The sequence below is a fragment of the Sus scrofa genome, chromosome 6 (assembly GCF_000003025.6).
Source record: "Sus scrofa isolate TJ Tabasco breed Duroc chromosome 6, Sscrofa11.1, whole genome shotgun sequence".
Lineage (NCBI taxonomy): Eukaryota > Metazoa > Chordata > Mammalia > Artiodactyla > Suidae > Sus > Sus scrofa.
In genome coordinates, this window is record NC_010448.4 from 964,502 (window position 1) to 983,930 (window position 19,429).

Below are 19,429 nucleotides of genomic sequence, written 5' to 3' on the forward strand. Positions count from 1 at the left end.
CCGTGGGTCACAGGCAGGGGGTGGGGCGCACGCCAAAATGGTAACGGGGTTTTGCTCTTTTCAGCAGCTTTATTGCTACAGCTCCCCCTCCAGGCCCACCCGCTAGGTGCTGTCCACACAGCCACGGACGCAGTCCACTCTAGGGCGTGCTCCTTGACCCAAGAGAAGCCCCGTTACTGCGCGCCTTCAGTCGCCACCCCAGCCCCCAAGTGACCGTCCACTCGGGTTCGCCAGTTCCACATCCAGGCAGTCACCAGCAGGTGGCCGTCCGGGACTGACTCCCCGCTCTGCCCAAGGTGGTGGCTGGGTCACAGCTGAGCAGCGTTGCAAGCGAGAAGTCTTTTATTTGTCCAAAGCGCTGTTACAGCCATTCACGTCCAGAGCTGTGGCCACAGGTCCCGCCTTTGCTGAGCGCACCTCAGGGTGCAGCCCTGCAGGTGCCGAGGTGGCAGTACCATCCTGCCTGCTTCAGGGCAGTGCCTGAGGCGGTGCCTGCCCTGCCTGGGCAGGCAGGGTCTCCCTGGGATCCTGGTTCCGCTTCCTGGTGACTCAAGACATCAGGCGTGTTTCCCTGCTTCTGGGTCACGTGTGGGTCCGGTCTTCACGTGGGTGGCTCGGTATTCTGGGCATCACGGGTTTATCAGGTAGATGCGAGTCACCTTTAGTCAAAGGTAAGGTGCCACGTCCCTCTCGGGCAGATGCGTCCAGCTGCCCTTGCCCTGCTCTCGCCACGGCTGGGCGAGGGCTTGTCCCTGGGTTCTAGGCCACAGCCGTCTGTCCCCACGGCCAGAGCTTCAGTTTCCACATTCAGCCCCCGGCTGACTCCTTGGCCCACAGGGGAGGAGTGGGGGGACCCTGCCTGGCAGGTGACCTGTGCCCCTGCCCCCAGAACTACCCGCAGCCCAAGGGGCAGAAGAAGAAGAAGATCGTCAAGTACGGCATGGGCGGCCTCATCCTCCTGCTGCTGGTGGCCGTCATCTGGTTCCCGCTGCTCTTCATGTCCCTCGTGCGCTCCGTGGTCGGCGTCGTCAACCAGCCCATCGACGTCACCGTCACCCTCAAGCTGGGCGGCTACGAGGTGAGCAGCCCCACCAGGGAGGCGGGGGGGCGGGCGCCCTCTCGGACCAGGCGGGGCGTCTCACCGGGTCCCCTCCGCCAGCCGCTCTTCACCATGAGCGCCCAGCAGCCGTCCATCGTGCCCTTCACGCAGCAGGCCTACGAGGAGCTGTCCAGGCAGTTTGACCCCCACCCGGTGAGCGGCCCCACAGGCACCTGCCTGGGGCGGGGGGGGGGAGGGCGCACCCCGCTGACGTGCGTGCCGCCTGCGCCCGCCCAGCTGGCCATGCAGTTCATCAGCCAGTACAGCCCCGAGGACATCGTCACGGCGCAGATCGAGGGCAGCTCCGGGGCGCTGTGGCGCATCAGCCCCCCGAGCCGGGCCCAGATGAAGCGGGAGCTGTACAACGGCACCGCCGACATCACCCTGCGCTTCACCTGGAACTTCCAGAGGTGGGGGCCGGGCCGGGGGCCGGGGGCACGCGGACGCGCCGCCAGGGGTCTCACCACGCGCACCCCTCCGGCAGGGACCTGGCCAAGGGCGGCACCGTGGAGTACACCAACGAGAAGCACACCCTGGACCTGGCGCCCAACAGCACTGAGCGGCGGCAGCTGGCCAGCCTGCTGGAGGGCACCTCGGACCAGTCAGTGTGAGTGGGGGCGGGGCTGGGGGGGCCAGGGGCACCGGCGCCCTGGGCCCGGCCCGACCCGACCCGCCTGGCCTCCCGTAGGGTCATTCCTCGCCTCTTCCCCAAGTACATCCGCGCCCCCAACGGACCTGAAGCCAACCCCGTGAAGCAACTGCAACCCAGTGAGTGGGGCGGGGGCGGGGGCGGGGAGCTGGCCCCCCCGCCCCGCGCTGGCCCTGACCCCTCGTGCTGCCCGCAGATGAGGAGGCCGACTACCTCGGGGTGCGTATCCAGCTGCGCAGGGAGCGTGTGGGCTCAGGGGCAGCTGGCTTCCTCGAGTGGTGGGTCATCGAGCTGCAGGACTGCCAGGCCCGCTGCAACCTGCTGCCCATGGTCATCTTCAGCGACAAGGTCAGCCCGCCCAGCCTGGGCTTCCTGGCCGGCTACGGGTGAGTGCCGCGCAGGTGCACGGGCGGGCGGGCGGGCAGTGGGGCGGCGGCGGCAGCGGGGGGAGGGGGGCACCGGCCGTGACCCGCCGCCCCGCCCGCAGCATCATGGGGCTCTACGTGTCCATCGTGCTGGTCATCGGCAAGTTCGTGCGCGGCTTCTTCAGCGAGATCTCGCACTCCATCATGTTTGAGGAGCTGCCGTGCGTGGACCGCATCCTCAAGCTCTGCCAGGACATCTTCCTGGTGCGGGAGACGCGGGAGCTGGAGCTGGAGGAGGAGCTGTACGCCAAGCTCATCTTCCTGTACCGCTCGCCCGAGACCATGATCCAGTGGACGCGGGAGAAGGAGTAGGGCCGCGGCCCGAGGCTGCTGCGGGAGGAAGGACGCCGCGGGGACACCCCGCCCGGCGCGGGTCTGCTCGCCTCCCCACACGTACTGTAGCGTTTTCTAATTAAATGTTTTATTTATACACACGGGAGACCCTGCCCACTGCCGGTTCTTGCCTTCCTGGGGGCTCAGCTCTCGCCCACCTGGGCCTCCTCATCGCTCCCCAGCAGAGACGCCCAGGCCTCCTGCTCCGCGCTGGGCCTGGAGGAAGGACACGGTGAGGACGGACCCCCAGGAGCCCCCCACCCCGGCCCCCCCAGAGCGGGCCATACCTCTGGCTGCGGAGCTGGGCCTCGGCCAGGATGTAGGGCGGCAGAGGGTCCAGGGAAGGCTGAACACAGAGAGGCGGTGTGGGCACGGCGCTGCCGCAGAGCCAGGCCAGTGCCCCCCGCCTCCAGGGAGAAGGGCACCCCCTCACCATGTCCTTGAGGTTCACTCGGCAGCCGTAGCACAGCTGCTCGATGACGCAGGCCCGGGCGGCTTCCCTGTGTGAGAAGGCTCTGTGAGGGGGTGCTCTGGCCGGGGTGTACCCCACTGTGGGGAGGGGCACAGGACAAGGCGGGGACTCACCTGCAGCAGCCCTGGGCCCCGCCCATCTGTGCACAGCAGCAGGGCCCGTCAGCCGCCCCGGCCTCTGGGACGGGGGGCTGTGTTGGAGAGACGTGTGAGGTGGTCTGTGCCCCAAAAGCTGTGGCACTGTCTGCAAACAGAGACAAGCTGAGCCCCGACGTGCGCTCACCAGCGCCCCCCCCCCAAGCACCCCGCCAGTGGCAGCACAGACCAGCCGTGTCCACGTCCAGAGCGCACATACAGAGCAGACAGCGGGGCCCCGGGGGGCCGGCCGCGAAGCCGTCCCTGGGGGCCTTGAGCAGCTTCTCGCTGGTCCTGGGGGCGGGGAGAGGAACCAGGACTCGGGCCACGGCCGCGGGGACTCCACACCCTCGCACCCCGCCTCCCCGCGGGGTGGAGGCGTCTCGCACCTGTACACGGTGCTGACGGTGGAGGGGAACCGCGCCTGCAGCCTGAGCAGGAAGGCCTCCATCAGCCGGTGGACGCTGGCCTTTTCAGGGGCCTAGAACAGTCGGACGGGGCAGCTGCCGGCGTGACGCCAGCTCAGAGGGGCAGCCCCAGGCCTGCTCGGGGCCACCTAGGGTGGGGGCCACAGGCTGCTCCACGCCATCGGCCCAAAAGTCAGCTGTGGAGCAGGCTGGGCCCCGTGTCTAAAGCACCCCTGTTGCTGAACAGCCTCCCTGAGACCAAGAACCCCGGACAGAGGTCCTCCTGCCCCCCACCCCGCCCTGCCAGCCTGCGTGTGCTCCCCGGCGGCCCACAGGCTGGGGTGGGGGCTGCCGCCGGCCCACCTTGGTGTCGATGGCCGGCGTGAAGACGGAGGGGACGGCGAACAGGCGGTTGTAGAAGGCGACCTCCTTCAGCGTGTGCTCACGCATGGGCCGCACCACCACCACGTCGCCGTGCCGCTCGTCCGAGAAGCCCTGCGGGAAGTGGGCAGCGTTCCTCACAGGCCACCCCGACACCGACGCGCCAGACGCTGTCCGAGGGCAGGGGGCCAGGCAAGAGGGGCCCGGCCCAGGGCAGCCCGCGTCCCTACCGTGTCCCAGGCGAGGAAGGCCCCTCTCCCCAGCGCCAGGCTGGTCAGGAGCCTGACGGCCAGGCGTGTGCAGCTGTCGCCCGTCATCACTTTGGAGTAGCCGTGGGTCCGGGCCACATGGAGCATCAAGTGGGTCCTGCAGGGCAGGGGTTCTGAGCACCAGGCCCTGAGGTGGGGCAGGGTCTCGGGGGCCCGGGCAGGGGGCTCACCGCAGCGTCTGCAGAAGCTCCTCCCTGGCCGTCAGCGTCTTCACCGAGTCGAAGAGTCTGCACAAAGCCTCGGTCTGGGTTGCCGTGGGAGGTGCAGCTGGGGGCTCGGGGTCCTTGGGGCAGGGATGGCTCAGCTGCTCCTCCCTCTCGGCCCCGAGGGCACACTGCTGCTGCAGGAAGTGGTCCACGGCCACCTTGTAGGCCGCCCCGGTCCCCGCCGGCTCCGAGGCACAGTGACGCAGCACCGACGGCGGAAGGCCGAACACCTGGCAGGGGTGGGGTGGGGAACAAGGTGGGCCGGCCAGCCTCCACGCAGCCCCGCAGCCATCCAGCGGCCACCTCCAGGGGCCTCTGACAGGGAGGGGCCTGCCCACCTCTTCCAAGGCAACAACGTGCCACGGGAAGCCGAGGGCATGCAGGACCAGCTTCACCTCTGCCAGGGTTTTCGCTCTGTCCGCGGCGCTCTGGCCACAGGCTGCTCCCTCTGAGCCACAGGCAGAAAGGAGAGTCGCGGCTTAGGCAAGGGCCGCAGGCAGTGGGCAGTGCCAAAGTCATTGCGCCCTGGCAGGCGGCAGACTCTGCAGAGACCACAGGACACTGACCCATGTCCCAGGGAGGTGTCTTCAGAGTGGCCGGTGCATCCCCTGTCCTGGCAAGGGGGCCGGGGCCAGGGCCCAGAGGAGAGGTCCCCTCGGGCAGCGAACTGGCCCTTCTCCCTCTGTGCCCAGGACCCTGGGGAAGAGGCTCCTGCCCCACCCGGCTGGTCAGACTCAGACAACAGCAGTGGTGTCTGCAGAGCGCCCGCGCCGTCTCAAGAGAGGCCCCAACCACGGCTTTGGGGCCCGCCTGGAGCGCGAGGGCCCAGGAGGAGGCGTGCCCACACGTACCGTCAACATAGATGACCCCTGGCACGAAACGCAGTCTCTTGGCAGAATCTCGACTCAGGCCCTGGGAGGACGGGGCAGGGCCTCAGCACTAAGGCCGGAAGCCGCAAGATACCCTGCTGGCAGAGACCTTCACCGAGCCTGAACGCCGTCCAGCCAAGGGCAGTGATGCCCCCCCTGCACTGCAGGCTGGGCCGCACAGCCCAACAGGCTTCAAAGCCCCTGCCTGGGCTGCCCGTGTCCCTTGAGTAAAACCAGCCCGGCCGGGCCCTGCCGCTCCGAGAAGCGGCTGTGTCCACACTGCCCACCAGCCCGGACACTGCGACAGCAGCAGGAACAGTGGTGCCAGGTGCAGCAGAGACCTCCGGGGGGGGCGGCGCTGGCCTCACACCATCCAGCCAGGCTTAGAGGACCGTGAGGCAAAGGAGAAAACCAACCGCGACCGCCCTGGGTGCCTACTGCAATCCTTGCTCTAGGCGGTCCAGGCCCTCGCAGGGAGCGCAGGGTGCACCCACGTCCCAGCCCCCGCCCGGCCTCAGGCACGCCAGGCCTCCAGTGGCCCAGAGCACGGCCCTGGTTCTCAGCCTCGCACCTGCCAGCCTGAGCCCCTTCCGCTTCCCCGTCTGGGTCCAGACACACTCCCGGGACCAAGGGGAGGTCCGCGGCCTCCAGGACACCTGGCGCAGCCTCTGGGGCACTGCGCCCGCTTTCCAACAGCGCGTCTAAGCACTGGGGCACGGGGCAGGTGCTAAACCAGACACAGACGCCAGCCCGAGACCCTCAGGGTCGCATGTGGGGAGTGGGCCCACCTCTCCAGCCCCAGCAGGAGCCCCTTGCTGCCAGGGCCCCCCTGGAGCTGGCGGCTGGGTGCGGGAGGGTGGTGGAGACGTACCTCGAGGACCTGCCAGACCATGGAGCTGGACGAAGGCCCCCCAGACCACGCCAGCAGCACCTGGGGGAGAAGGCACGTCGCTGGAGGCCCCGCGCCTCCAACAGGAGGGCCGTCCCCCCGCCACTGCCCACGGCCGACCCCAGATGTGAGCCCTCCCCGCACCCCCCCCGCCCCTCGTGGTCACACACCTAGATTGGGGGGGTGCTGGTGGGACGCGGCTGGGACAGCCACGTACTCTACCTTCTCTCCTGGGAAGATCAGCCGGTTCTTCCCGAGCACGGCTCTGAACTTGTGCGTGTAAAACGCCTTGAAACAGTCCCTGCAACACAGACCCCGGCAGCTGCAGACCGGCCCGGCCGCCTGCCCCCTCCAGCATGGGGAGGCTGCTCCCCTGCAACAGCCGAGGCCCCACCGGGTAACATTTCCTTCCAGCAACTTCCACCTTTAAAAGCAACGTCGTGAAACGGAGGCTCTGCCCAGAGACCAGCGAGGAGCCGGTCGGTGGAGGGGTTCTCCCCAGCTGTGGCTGCACTAGGATGAGCCTCACGCCACAAGGGGAGGGCTGCCCGGGGGAACCCCCAGTTCTTACCAGTGTGAGCCAGAGCCCAGAAGGATGTGCACCAGAGCAGCAGGGCAGAGCCACCCCCACCCTTCCCCAAGCAGAGGGCGTGTCCCCTTCCGTGACCCCTGGGTGAGCAGCGCCACCTCCTGGGGGACAGGAGGAAGCACTGGGCAGGCTGGGGGGGGGAGGGTCAGGGAACTTGTGTCCTAAACCCCACACTGGCCTCTGGTGTGATGAGCCCACTGGGATCAGACACGTCTGAGAGGCTCCCCGAGGACCAGAGTGTCCAGGGCAGGGCCTGGGGCTCTGCATCCACGGCCAGAGTTCCAGCTGGTCCCAGGGCTCACTAGGTTAGAGGTTCTTAGCCTTGGCTGCACATCAGAATCACACAAGCCAACCGCATCAGAATTACCAGGGGGCGTCGTGACGTAGCAGTAATGACGCCGCCTAGTCTCCATGAGGACACGGGTTCTATCCCTGGCCTCACTCAGTGGGTTAAGGATCCCGAGTTGCTGTGGCTGTGGTGTAGGCCGGCAACTGCAGCTCCAATTCAACTCCTAGCCTGGGAACTTCCATCTGCCGCTGGTGCGGCCCTAAAAAGACAAAAACAAAAAACGCTACCAGGTCAGAGTTCCCACTGCGGCCCAGTAGTTAGCAAACTCGATGAGTATCCTTAAGGACTCGGGTTCAACCCCTGGCCTTGCTCAGTGGTTTAAGGATCCGGCGTTGCTGTGAGCTGTGGTGGAGGTCACAGAAGTGGCTTGGATCCCACGTTGCTGTGGCTGTGGTGTAGGCCGGCAGCTACAGCTCCAATTCGACCCCTGTCCTGGGAACCTCCATATGACGTGGGTGCGGCCCTTAAAAAGATAAAAGACAAAAAAAAAAAAAAAAAAAAAAAATCTACCAGGTAAGAGGCCCAGGCACCCACATTTGAACGCCCCCCGGCAGGAGTTTCCAAGGTGGTGCAATGGGACCAGCAGTTTCTCTGCGGCACTGGGACACAGGTTTGATCCCTGGCCTGGCACAGTGGGTTAAGGATCTGGCATTGCTGCAGGTGTAACTGTGGCCTAGAGCTGACCCCTGGGCTGGGGGGGTTGGGAAGTGGGTAGGGGCGCAAACAAGAAAAGAAAAAAAAAAAGGTCCCCAGGAAACCCAGAGGGCAGCCAAGGAGGAGAACAGTGCCCCAAGCCTATTTCGTTCTTCCTATTGGGACATGCTGGGTCACAGCAGTCCCCCGACACCTCACAGGCCCTCTGTGAGGGAGCTCGACACCTTTCACCCCAAAACACTGGGGCTCCAGGGACCCGAGGTGATCAGCCATGGGAGCGACTCCTAGAAGGTCAGGGCCCAGGAGGATCCCTGAGCCGACAGATGCTGGCGGGACCACAGGCCCCATGGCGGCAGACCCCATGCCCCAGCACCACTAGACTCCCGCACCCACCGTCCCTCGAGGCAGGCATGGCTGGGGCTCCCCACAGGCTGATGCTGGCCATCACTGAGGGTGCCTGTTCAAAGCCTGCACTGCCAAGACCTGTGGGCCCAGAACAGCTTCTCCCCTTCTCTTGGGACCAAGAGGCACGGTGGGGCAGCAGCTCTGGGACAGAAAGAGCCGCCACAGCCCCGTTTCTCCTTATGAGCGCGTTCTCCAAGCACATGGGCGAGATGGTCACTCCCGGTGCTCTCAAGGGGCCAAAGCAGTGAGCGCCCCGCCTAAACTGCACTTCCTGGGGGGACGCAGCGAGTAGACGGGCAGGGGTGAGAAAGAAAGCCTGAGGAAAACAATTTACCCAGTCCCCTCAGTTTTTCTTTTGGACACTTAGAGAGCAGAGTCCAGGACTCTGGGAAACCAATTTAAAACGGTCAGCCAAGCCAAAACAACATTGTAAAGAAAAAACAGAACAGGAGCCATCAGGATCCCTGACTTCCGACTCTGCAAAGCTACAGTCATCAAAGCAGTATAGTACTGGCACAAAACCAGGAATACAGATCAATGGAACAGGATAGGAAGCCCAGAAACAAACCCACACTCCCATGATTCAACTGACCTACAAGAAAGGAGGCAAGAATGCAGTGGAAGAAAGACAGTCTCTTCCATAAACGGTGCTGGGGAAACGGGACAACACATGTAAGAAAATGAAAGTAGAACACTTTCTAACACCACACACAAAAGTAAACTCACAATGGATTAAGACCTAAATGTAAGGCCAGATGCTATCAAACTCCCAGAGGAAACACACGCAGAAGGCTCTTTGACATAAATCACAGCAACAGCTTGTTTGACCCACCTTCTAGAATAATGACAACAGAGACACAAATAAGGAGTTCCTCCTGTGACGCAGCAGAGACACTTCCGACTAGGAACCATGAGGCTGCGGGTTCAATCCCTGGCCTTGCTCAGGGGGTTAAGGACCCGGCGTTGCTGTGAGCTGTGGTGGACGTCACAGACGCAGCTCGGATCCTGTGTTGCTGTGGCTGTAGTGTAGGCTGGCAGCTGTAGCTCTGATTCGACCCCTAGCCTGGGAACCTCCATGCCGCAGGTGCAGCCCTAAAAAGACAAAAAAAAAAAAAAAAAAAAAAGACACAAATAAGCAATAAGCTAATGGGACCTTATTAAACTCAAAAGCTTCTGCACAGGAGTTCCCGTCGTGGTGCAGTGGTTAACGAACCCGACTAGGAACCATGAGGTTGCGGGTTGAGTCCCTGCCCTTGCTCAGTGGGTTAAGGATCCAGCGTTGCCGTGAGCTGTGGTGTAGGTCGCAGATGCGGCTCGGATCCTGCGTTGCCGTGGCTCTGGCGTAGGCCAGTGGCTGTAGCTCTGATTTGACCCCTAGCCTGGAAACTCCATATGCTGCGGGAGCGGCCCAAGAAATGGCAAAAAGACCAAAAAAAAAAAAAAAAAAAAAAGAAGCTTCTGCACAGCAAAGAGACAACCCACAGAATGGAGGCGATTTTTGCAAATGACTCAGCTGACAAAGGTTTAATCTCCAAACAACTCAACAACAAAAACAAACAACCCAATTGAAAAATGGGCAGAAGATGTAAATAGACATTTCTCCAAAGACATACAGACGGCCAGCAGGTACATGAAAAAATGCTCAACATCACCAATTATTAGAGAAATACCAACCAAAACTACAGTGAGGTACCACTTCACACCTGTCAGAATGGCCGTCATTAACAAGTCAACAAACAACAAATGCTGGAGAGGATGCAGAGAAAAAGGAAGCCCCCTACACCGCTGGTGGGGATTTACAACCACTATGGGAGGCGTGAGCCGCCCCACCCCTGTGCTCTTAAGTGGCTAAGGCTGTGAGTTCCCTGCCTAAAATGTATTTCCCGGTGGTATACACCACGTCTAATTCGGACAAAACTTTCAATGAAAAGGACACATGCACCCATATGTTCATTGCAGCACCATCCACAACAGCCAAGACATGGAAACAACCTAAACGTCCATCAACAAACGAATGGGTTAAGAAGATGTGGTGCGTGTATACGATGGAATACTACTCAGCCATCAAAAAGGACAAAATAATGCCATTTACAGCAGCACGGATGGAACTAGAGACTCTCACACTGAATGAAAAGTCAGAAAAACTGACACCACATGATATCACCTACATATTAAGTCTAAAATATGGCACAAATGATGGAGTTCCTGTTGTTGATCAGAGGAAACAAATCTGACTAGTATCCAGGAGGAAGCAGGTTGGATCCCTGGCCTCGCTCGGTGGGTTAAGGATCTGGTGTTGCTGTGGCTGTGGTGTAGCCCAGCAGCTACACCTCCAAATTGACCCCTAGCCTGGGAACCTCCATATGCCAGGGGTTCAGCCCTAAAAAAAAAAAAAAAAAAAAAAAAAACAAATACAAGACCAAAAAATAAAATAATTAAATAAGATATGGCACAAATGATCTATCTACACAACAGAAACAGCCCATGGACATGGAGGACAGACTTGTGTCTGCCAGGGAGGAGGGGGAGGGGGAGGGACTGGGAGTTTGGGGTCAGAAGATGCAAACTATTGCATTTGGATGGATACGCAATGAGATCCTGCTGTGCAGCATAGAGAACTATATCCAATCACTTGTGATGGAACAGAACAGAGGACAATGTAAGAAAAAAAAGTACATAAAACTGCACAGCAGAATTTGGCAGAATTTGACGTGGTAAATCTGCTATAATAAAATAAAAACTTTAAATATAAAACTGTCAGCCACTCATTCAATAAGCGTTCTTTGCTATACAAAGCATGCACCACCACCAGAAATTAACAGGAATAAAACGGGAGACAGACCCTGTCCTTGGGCACATGATCAAACACCTGGAGGGTTTTCATTCCAGGGTTATGTGAGGGACCACAAAGGGCTTCAGATAAAACAGAACACGCTCAGGCCTCTCTGGGACTAAGGCTCCCCTCTGCCCAAAGCCTCAGAGCTGGAGGAAGAGACTAGAGCCCTCCTTCCATCCTCCCTGTCTCACAAGTAAAGCAAGCATCATCCAGAACACCTGCCAAAGATCCCAGGCTGCTCTCATCTGCCCTAGATGTGTTCCTGCTGCCGGGATGGCGCTTCCCCCCTACCCCGCAGCACCTGCATTCCCAACTCTCCCCATAAGCTCCATCAATACCTTCCTGCCACCTGATCCACGGCTGGATAATGGAGAAAACAGATCCTGACCCATGGAGAACGGTACTCACATCAGGAACCAACACCTACACACACACCCATCCCCCACTCCCCAGTCCCGGAACGTACGAACGAAAAGGAAAGGGACAAAAGGCTTTCCAATGCCGAGAAATTAAGCCAGAGATGCGGGGGCAGCCCTGGCTGCTGAGTGAGGGCTCACCTGCAGAAGGCATCTCCTGCTCGGATCACCACGACAGGCAGGCCTTCCTTGCACTTCACACACTTCTGCTCACGGCTTTGGAAAGGGGAAGAAAAAACAGGAAAGCAAATTACACCTCCTCCCAAGGGCATCAGGGAGATGGGAGCCTGCTTCTTACCCCAAGCTGCCGTGCGAGAGATCAAATGGGGGTTATACCCCAGGAAACAGGGCTTTTGTCTTATCCTAACTACCACTCTGAGGAAAGGCCAGGGACCGAAGGGGATTTTAGTCTGCTAAAGCCGGTTCAGTGGCCTCTTAACGGCCACCTCTCAGTCTCTCAGGGGCTGGCAGAAGAGAGACAACTTCCGTGCGGCCCAGAAGGGAGAAGTGGAGTCAGTGGGTGGAAGAGAAAGGGGCTCCGACTTTCCTGAGTAAGGGGAGCGGCGAAGCCGCCCTACTGGCTGCAAGAATTAAAGGTGGGAGAGCGCAGAGCGAGCTTCTCCCTGCAGTGCTCAGCGCCGGCCCGCCAGGCACTCCCGCGGTGCTGCGGTGGGAGATTCGGCCCCCGACGGAGGCCCCCCGACGCCCAAGGCCCGCCCTCGGCGGACGCCGGGATTCCCGGAGCGCAGCCCCCGTGACTGACCACAAAGCGCGGGTCCGCCCACGGGGCAAGAGCTCGCCGCCGGCCGGAGGGGAAGCCGCCCAACTCTTACCCGGGCCGTGAAGGCTGCAGGCCCTCGGGCGAGGGCTCCCCGTAGTCCTCGTCCACCTCGCACATGGCTTCGCCAAGTCGCTCCTTAAACCGCAGCGGCGAGGCGCGCTCCGACTACGTCACCGCGGCGCGGGCGCGGCTGTGACGTCCAGGGGGGCGGGGTGGCCGCTGGCGTTCTCTATGACGTCACCGAGACGCCAGCGCGACTGTGACGCGAGGGTCTGGGACGGGCGCTCCCTGTGACGTCAGCTCGGCGCCGTCGCGGCTGTGACGCGCTGGCCGGGCCGGGCAGGGCCGGGACAGGGGCGGCGGCGGCGGCGGCGGCGGCGGGCCGGCCCCGGGATGGCGATGTTCCGCAGCCTGGTGGCGTCCGCTCAGCAGCGGCAGCCACCGGGCGGGCCTGCGGGCGGCGACAGCGGTTTGGAAGCGCAGTACAGCTGCCCCATCTGCCTAGAGGTCTACCACCGGCCCGTGGCCATCGGCAGCTGCGGCCACACGTGAGTGCGCCGGCCTTCAGGAGGCCGCGGGGTCGGGCACCGCCGCGGGCAGGGCCCTGCAGCCGCCCTGGCACAGCCCCGGCGCGCGGAGAACTTAGGGGGCGGGAGGGCGCGGGGCCCCTGGGGCAGAGCCGTTTCTGCCCTTTGGGGCGCGTTCATCCGCCTCAGCCCAGCCTCCTGCCCGCCCGCCCTGGGCTCTCGACCCGACCCCTCCGTTGTCAGACCGGGCCGACCAGCAGCCCTGCCCGGTGTCGGGTGCCCCGGGGGCCGCTGACGGCCTCGGCAGGCCTCCCTGGGGACTCAGAGCGCAGCAGGCGCGAACTCTGCGCCGGTCGCCTTCGATCTGGTCCCGTGGAGACCGGGGTGGACAGTTGTAAATAAATGTCTTGTAGCTTTTGCTGTCAACTCTTTTTCGGACCCGCTGTCTGCCTGTCTTGACTGCAGAGGAGAGGAGTTCCCTAAAGTTGGGGCATAGGCTTGTTTGGAGTCTGATGCTGTTTTGTTTTGATGGAGAACTTGGGTCTCATCCATCACTGACCAGCCATGCAGGCTGGCCCCCAGGAGACCAGGTGCCACACACCTTGTTAAAGGTTTCCAGCTGTGCCAGGACCCGGTGGTTTCAGGAACGGAAACCTGAGCATGCGGCTCTCCTTCCCGATGAGCACCGCACTCCAGTCTTCTGGGAGCTGCCAGCCTGGCTGGGAGGGGGCCGAGATCAGAGTGCCTGCTCTCCAGCTCTCCTGAGCTCTGAATAATACAGCTCTTGAGTGAAATTAGCAGGGTGGGGAGAGGGGGCAGGAGGGCCCGGCTGCCAGCAGAGCTGCTGAAGAGGTGGGGCCAAGTGCACCCAGGCTGGTAGGAGGCCCTAGCACATTTTGCAAACAAAGCCAGCTAACCTGGAAGGAGCTGGACCTGCTGAGTGTGTGCTGCTCATCACCCAGGGAGGTGGCATCCATGGTGTCAGGAGCTGGGAAGCCTGCACACGCAGACACGCACACACATACACAGCATGCGCATGGCAGGACAGGCACCTGCTCACACCCAGGGAGCCCTGCGGGCTTGTCCTGAAGGTGCACTGTGTGTCCCTTCTCCAGGCCGTTTGTGAGGTGTTGGCGGGGCGGCCTCTGCGCAGAGCTTCCTTCTTGTAAGCACACACTCGTGGGTGTTGTAAGCTCTGCTCGGCATCTTTCAGCCCGTCCCTGAGGGAACTGCAGGGCTGTCCCGGGGCCTAATTTTAGAAAGCCTTTCCTAGGCTTCAGTTGGTTTCAACACTCACCCAGCCCCGCTGGGCTGTGGTGGTTTGGCTCTTCTGCTCAGCACAAATCTGTTTTCGCTTTTTCCGATTAAGTGTTTTCTGAAAAAGTGGTTTTCGGAATACAGACCCACACAAACTGTTGTGAAAGCATATCCTTCTGTACCCCCGTTCTCCCCCCAAGGCCTTTCTTGGCGTAGTCTGATCCCTCCTCCTGTTTCTAAGACTGGTCCTGCAAGTGTCTCTTCTTGGCTTCTGCCTTCAAAAGAATTTCTCCCTGACTCTGCCTGCTGGTTTAAACAAACCTCCTGGCTGTTCCCCCTCTGCCTCTTACTTTCCCTGAGTCTCTCATCCAGTGTCTTGAAGGCCCGTGTGAACACAACGAACAGGAAAGATTTGGAGGCACGTGTTTTCCTTTAGCGAGTCTGCTGATGGTCTGGTACTTCCCCTCCCCGGTGCCCTGTCTGTGAGCAGTTCCCTTCCACAAAATCGGCTTCTGGTGGTGAGAGCAGCCCCGACGGGGGCAGATACTACTGCTCCAGCACCAGGCAGACGGGACAGGTGACAGGCAGGGCTTTGGGGCAGGAGGCCCCTCGGTGGAGAGCGTGGAAGTGACCCCAGGCAACCCCCCGAGGCCCCAGAGGGAGCCTGTTACGGTCTCAGTCTGGGACATCCTGGGCGGTGAGCCGCATCCGGAACCAGAAGCTGCTCGGCTTGTTTACAACCCTCTGATGAAGCCTCTCCTGAGAGCTACAGGCCAGGCCTCCAGATCCTTGGGGACGGCCCGGGAGCGGTGGCGGGCAGGGGGCCGTCCTGCCTCCTCCCGCTGGAGGCTGCTCATCCTGAGCACACGCAGGATGCCCGGACTTGTGTTTCATGACACGGCAGCTCCAGCGCCGGAGCCAACAGCTCAGGACCGAGAGGAGCCTGGGTGCCTGCCTCAGACCCTCCGTCACCCCGCATCTGCTCAGGCCAAGCCAGAGCCCTTCTTCCTGGGCAGGGGGCAGTGACCCAGGGCTGGTGACACTCTCTGGCCAGCTTTGGCCCTGCCCCATCCAGTGAGTCCTGGGCCCTGGGCCTGCGGGTTCCGCCCACCAGTTAGTGATTTTCCGCCCCAGAGCTTAGGGAGGGGAAGGCCTCCAGGGTCCCCCTGGACCCCCTGAGGTGTCGTCATCGCCACGTGGCAGTGAGACAGGCAGGCTGAGCCCTGGGCCACCTCCTGCAGCCTGGGGGTCACAGCTACAGCTTGGCCCACACCGCAGGCTCGGCAGGGGGCCCAGAAACCCACGGCTAGGCAGGGTCACGGGCCCTCTGCAGCCAGACAGTGTGATCCAGCCCGAAGAACTCAGGCCGTGCCCTGCCTGCAGGTTCTGTGGGGAGTGCCTCCAGCCGTGCCTGCAGGTGCCATCCCCCCTGTGCCCGCTCTGCCGCCTGCCCTTCGACCCCAAGAAAGTGGACAAGGCCACCCACGTGGAGAAGCAGCTCTCGTCCTACAAGGCGCCCTGCCGAGGCTGCAGTAAGAAGGTATCCACCCCAGGGCCTTCCCGACCGGGAGCGGCTCTCCACTGCAGGGAGGAGCTGGCACCGCTGGCTCCTTGCCTCTTGAGCAACCCGCTGCTCCCACGCTCCCTGTGGGCCCTGCCGCCTGTCCTCTACCCCGCGGCCTGGGCTCTGAGCTGTGGCTTCTGCGGGGACACGGCTGCGCTGCAGCATCCCCAACCCGGATGCAGCTTCAGCACCCCAGTGTGCCTCGCCCCGTGGCTCCGTGGCCTCGGGCCTCTCACCCGCCAGCCCGCCGTGTCCGTTCTGCACACGGGCATCCCCCACGCACACACATCACCTCCCGGGACCCAGCTGGGAAACGGAGTCTGAACTCAGGTTTTAGATTTCACCACCTCTCAGGTTGGCAAGTTCTGCTGACTGAGCACAGTAGGAGGTGGCCCCCGGTTGCCTTGTCCTCAAGGTCAAAGGTCTGAATGTCCAGGGGTGCCCTGAGCTTCACCACGAGGGGCCCTCTCTGTCTCCGTCTGTCTCCCCATCTCCGTGCTGTCTCTCTGGCTCTCTCCCGGGACCTGTGCGTCCCTTCCCTGCCCCGTTCTGAGCCGGTTCCCACCTTCAGTCCAAGCAGGCGACTCGGGCAGCCAAGGAGGTGGTTTTGTTTGGTTTTCCCTCTTGGCGAGCCGTCTCTCGGGTGGCCGGATGGCTAGGAGAGTTTTGTCTGTCAGCTCCCACTGTGAGGGGGATTTTTCCCAAATAAACACCCTCTCTGTTCCCTGCCCCTTGCAGCCCCCAGAGACCCCAGCAGGGCTCTGCTCTTGTCCAGTGGCTGGAGCCCGGGTCACCTCCCGCTGTAGCTCATTAGCCTTCAGGGCCCTGAGTCTGTGTCTCCCTCCCGTGCCCGTTGTCCAGCAGGGACGCCAGGGGCCCCTGGCACCTGCCTTCGCGGCCCTGCTCGCCAGCTGCCCTCGCATCCTCTGGAGCCTGAGGCCCGGCCAGCGCCGCCTGACCCACCCTCTCACTTCCTAGGTGACCCTGGCCAAGATGAGGGTGCACGTCGCCTCCTGCGTGAAGGTCCAGGAGCAGATGGCCAGCTGTCCCAAGTTCGTCCCCGTGGTGCCCACGTCCCAGCCCATCCCCAGGTAGGCCGTCTCGCCGGGCGTCCCTCTGCCCTCGGGAGGCGGGGGGCTGCCGCGCCTGCTCTGTGGAGGCCCCAGGCCAGCAGGGCAGCGCTGGCCCCACACAGGCCCCATCGGGGAAGGAGCGGGGCCAGGGGTTGGCCAGGCAGGAGTCAGTGGTCGGGCGTGCGGAGGCGAGCGGGGGCCCCACGGCAGCCACGGGCCGCAAAGGTGGTCAGCGCCACTCACCCTCCGCCCGCCCCAGCGCCGTCCCCAACAGGTCCACCTTCACCTGCCCATACTGTGGCGCCCGCAACCTGGACCAGCAGGAGCTGGTGAGGCACTGTGTGGACAACCACCGCAGCGACCCCAACCGCGTGGTGAGCGCGCCCGCCGCCCAGCTCCCTGCCCCCCAGTCCCCAGGCCCGGGCCCGGTGGGCTCACTGCCACTCTGTTCCAGGTGTGCCCCATCTGCTCGGCCATGCCCTGGGGTGACCCCAGCTACAAGAGCGCCAACTTCCTGCAGCACCTGCTCCACCGGCACAAGTTCTCCTATGACACCTTCGTGGTAGGCGGCCCGCCCTACGCCCTCTCCCAGCTCACTAGGGCCCAGGGCTCTGGGTTTGTCCTGTGGGTCCCTCGTCACCAGGCCAGCAGGCTCTCCTTCCCCGGGGCCTCGGGGCACAGGCCCATCTTGGCGCCTGCTGGGGAAGCGCCTCAGAGGCTTTCCGCCTGGGCGCCCGCAGCCTCCAGCCCTGCTCCTGAGTCTGCGGGGAAAGGACAGCTCCCATGCCGCCCACACGTCCCGCACAGTCCGCATGGCCCTGGGCCGCTGGGCGTCGCGCTCAGGACAGCCACTGTCCCCACAGAGCAGTCGCCACAGGGCGCCGGGCACCCCGTGACCGTGCGCCCCCCTGTCTTCCAGGACTACAGCATCGATGAGGAAGCCGCCTTCCAGGCCGCCCTGGCCCTGTCTCTCTCCGAGAACTGAAGGGGCCGCGGCGCCAGCCCTCGCCTCCAGGGACAGGGCCCACCAGCCCCCTGGGGCCCGAGCCTGCCCGGGACCGCGCCTCACGGCTGCAGGAGGAGAGGCCGCGCCATCCCACCGCCCGGGCTCCTGCTGAGTCGCACCGACTCCTCGGTGCTTCGGGCCGAGCAGGTGACCTCGCGGCCCGGCCGCCTAGACAGAGCGCAGCGTCTGTCTCAAAGCCATGCCGTCCTCCCCCCGCGGAGAGGACCGCTCCGGCCGCCGGGCAGGGAGGCGCGGAGGGGGCGTCCGGCCTCGTGCCCTCGGTACCGGCTTTTGTGATACCCAGAGGTTCCGGCACTTTTCTACGTTACCCGCTGGGCTAACTTCTCACATTTTGTAGAAGCAGAGACACGGCAGTTACTCTTCATGTCGCAATACCTGTGTTTGACTAGGAACAATAGTATTTTTATGGAACGTTTACAAAATTATATTTTTTAAAAAAATCAAAAATGAATGGTTGTGGGATCAGGGGTTGGCAGAGGCACAGGCGGGGCAACTGCTGCTGACACAGTGAAGGCAGGGTCTCACTCTGTGCAGGGACCGGGGTGGCTGTGTCCCCAGGTCACCTCACCATGTCCCAAGGTCCCTGTGGCTGCTCTGTCCGTTGCCCGCGACAGGAGCAGGAAGAAATCCCAACGCCTGGCCACCTGCGGCGGCGGCTGGGCCTGCCCCTGGCCTCCCCAGAGTGCAGGGGCCTCCTCCCACCGGATCCTGGCCTCCGCCCCGCTATCACTGTTCCAGAGCTGACCACGGCCCGCTGCGGGCAGGGCCACACCCAGCGGTAGCAGAGCACAGGGGGCCCGGGCCAAAAACTGCTCATCAGCACTCTTGTTTGGTTCATGGCATAAATTATTGCTGTCGTAAAAAAAATTAAAACATTTCAGAGCATCTCTTGCGCCCTGGCCAGTGTCTCCTTCAGCAGGTGCCGTACACGGGGTTCCCTGCACCATCCCCTGCTTGAGGCGCGTAGGCGTGCGGCCCAGGGCACGGCGGGCCTCAGGCCCCCCCCGGGGAACGGCTGCCGGGAGAGGCAGCCAGCCTACAGGGACGTTGCCACGTCTGGGAAGAGCTGAGCTGGGGCCCCAGCCGGTCCTGCCGCCTCCCCCAGGCCGTCCCCCCCGGCCAGTCTGCCTCCCCCGTGACCAGCCTGGGTGGTGGCTCTCGCATCCCGGAGGCTGGCAGACCGGGCACGTTCCCAGGCTGGGTCCCGGGGCCCAGAGGGGGCTGGGGGGCCCTGGGACGCCCCTGGAGTGAAGGCCCCTGTCCCTGGTCCTCCTGTGGTGCCACCCTCCCCGCTGCTGGCTCAAGGCGCTCCTCAGCTTGTGGCCCAGTGCGTGCCCTCAGCCCTGAGCCTGCCAGCTCAGCACCCAGCCCTCCTCTGGCAGGTTCACCCAGCCGGTGATCTGCGGCCACCGCCCATGCCACGGGCCCCTGCCGTCCTCAGTCCCTGTGGGGCTTTACAAAGTGAGAGGACTCACTTTGCAGTCGGGGTCCTGATGGCTGCCCATCGGAGTGCGGCCGTGCTCCCGCCGGGCCAGCCCTGCTTCCCCAGGCCGGAGCCTTCTCTGAGGAGAAGGTGGGTCAGCTGAGCTTTACCACTGGAGAAGTGTCCCGAGCGTGCACCCACCCGAGGGGACAGTGGCCTGGGCTGTAGTTACCCCCTTTAGAGGCCTTTGTTAGGAGCCACCAACCCCACCCTCCCCTCCGACCGCTCCGTGACCCCACTGGCCACCGTCAGCCCATCTGTGCTGCCACCTTCTGGAAGGAGGCCCCTGACACGGCTCCTCCGGGTCCATCCTTGGCTCCCCCAGGGCTGATGGG

General features: G+C 63.1%; 3 protein-coding genes across 16 annotated transcripts in view; 2 read left to right on the plus strand and 1 right to left on the minus strand.

Moving 5' to 3' along the window:
- The window catches only part of PIEZO1 (piezo type mechanosensitive ion channel component 1), a 52,634-nt gene extending 50,022 nt beyond the window's left edge, over nucleotides 1-2,612 (plus strand). For 6 of the 11 annotated variants that reach the window (XM_021093647.1, XM_021093651.1, XM_021093649.1 and 3 more), the window contains 7 exons: nucleotides 890-1,078; nucleotides 1,160-1,252; nucleotides 1,337-1,509; nucleotides 1,584-1,706; nucleotides 1,788-1,867; nucleotides 1,945-2,134; nucleotides 2,236-2,609. In XM_021093647.1, coding sequence (XP_020949306.1) covers nucleotides 890-1,078; nucleotides 1,160-1,252; nucleotides 1,337-1,509; nucleotides 1,584-1,706; nucleotides 1,788-1,867; nucleotides 1,945-2,134; nucleotides 2,236-2,485 — 1,098 coding nt within the window. In that variant the 3' untranslated portion in view covers nucleotides 2,486-2,609. Of the gene's footprint in view, nucleotides 1-889; nucleotides 1,079-1,159; nucleotides 1,253-1,336; nucleotides 1,510-1,583; nucleotides 1,707-1,787; nucleotides 1,868-1,944; nucleotides 2,135-2,235 lie in introns of all 11 variants that reach the window. The other 5 variants (XM_021093650.1, XM_021093653.1, XM_021093654.1 and 2 more) reach the window with 1 other exon arrangement.
- Nucleotides 50-12,380, minus strand: CTU2 (cytosolic thiouridylase subunit 2). 4 transcript variants are annotated; one of them, XM_021093659.1, is made up of 16 exons: nucleotides 12,216-12,380; nucleotides 11,524-11,598; nucleotides 6,356-6,434; nucleotides 6,116-6,175; nucleotides 5,227-5,287; nucleotides 4,714-4,823; nucleotides 4,340-4,605; nucleotides 4,131-4,266; nucleotides 3,883-4,014; nucleotides 3,502-3,593; nucleotides 3,303-3,406; nucleotides 3,092-3,221; nucleotides 2,940-3,006; nucleotides 2,794-2,852; nucleotides 2,638-2,722; nucleotides 50-2,374 (listed from the first exon to the last, which is right to left on the minus strand). In XM_021093659.1, exons 1-15 carry the CDS (start codon nucleotides 12,278-12,280, stop codon nucleotides 2,650-2,652), a joined length of 1,509 nt encoding a protein of 502 aa, XP_020949318.1. In that variant the 5' UTR covers nucleotides 12,281-12,380; the 3' UTR covers nucleotides 50-2,374; nucleotides 2,638-2,649. The 4 variants fall into 4 exon arrangements, with proteins under 4 accessions (XP_020949318.1, XP_020949317.1, XP_020949319.1 ...); XM_021093658.1 differs by having other exon boundaries at nucleotides 50-2,722; XM_021093660.1 differs by lacking the exons at nucleotides 11,524-11,598; nucleotides 12,216-12,380 and adding an exon at nucleotides 8,963-9,118 and having other exon boundaries at nucleotides 50-2,722.
- RNF166 (ring finger protein 166) lies at nucleotides 12,456-18,496 on the plus strand. Its single transcript, XM_021093662.1, has 6 exons — nucleotides 12,456-12,711; nucleotides 15,331-15,487; nucleotides 16,490-16,602; nucleotides 16,844-16,958; nucleotides 17,039-17,146; nucleotides 17,504-18,496. Exons 1-6 carry the CDS (start codon nucleotides 12,557-12,559, stop codon nucleotides 17,567-17,569), a joined length of 714 nt encoding a protein of 237 aa, XP_020949321.1. The 5' UTR covers nucleotides 12,456-12,556; the 3' UTR covers nucleotides 17,570-18,496.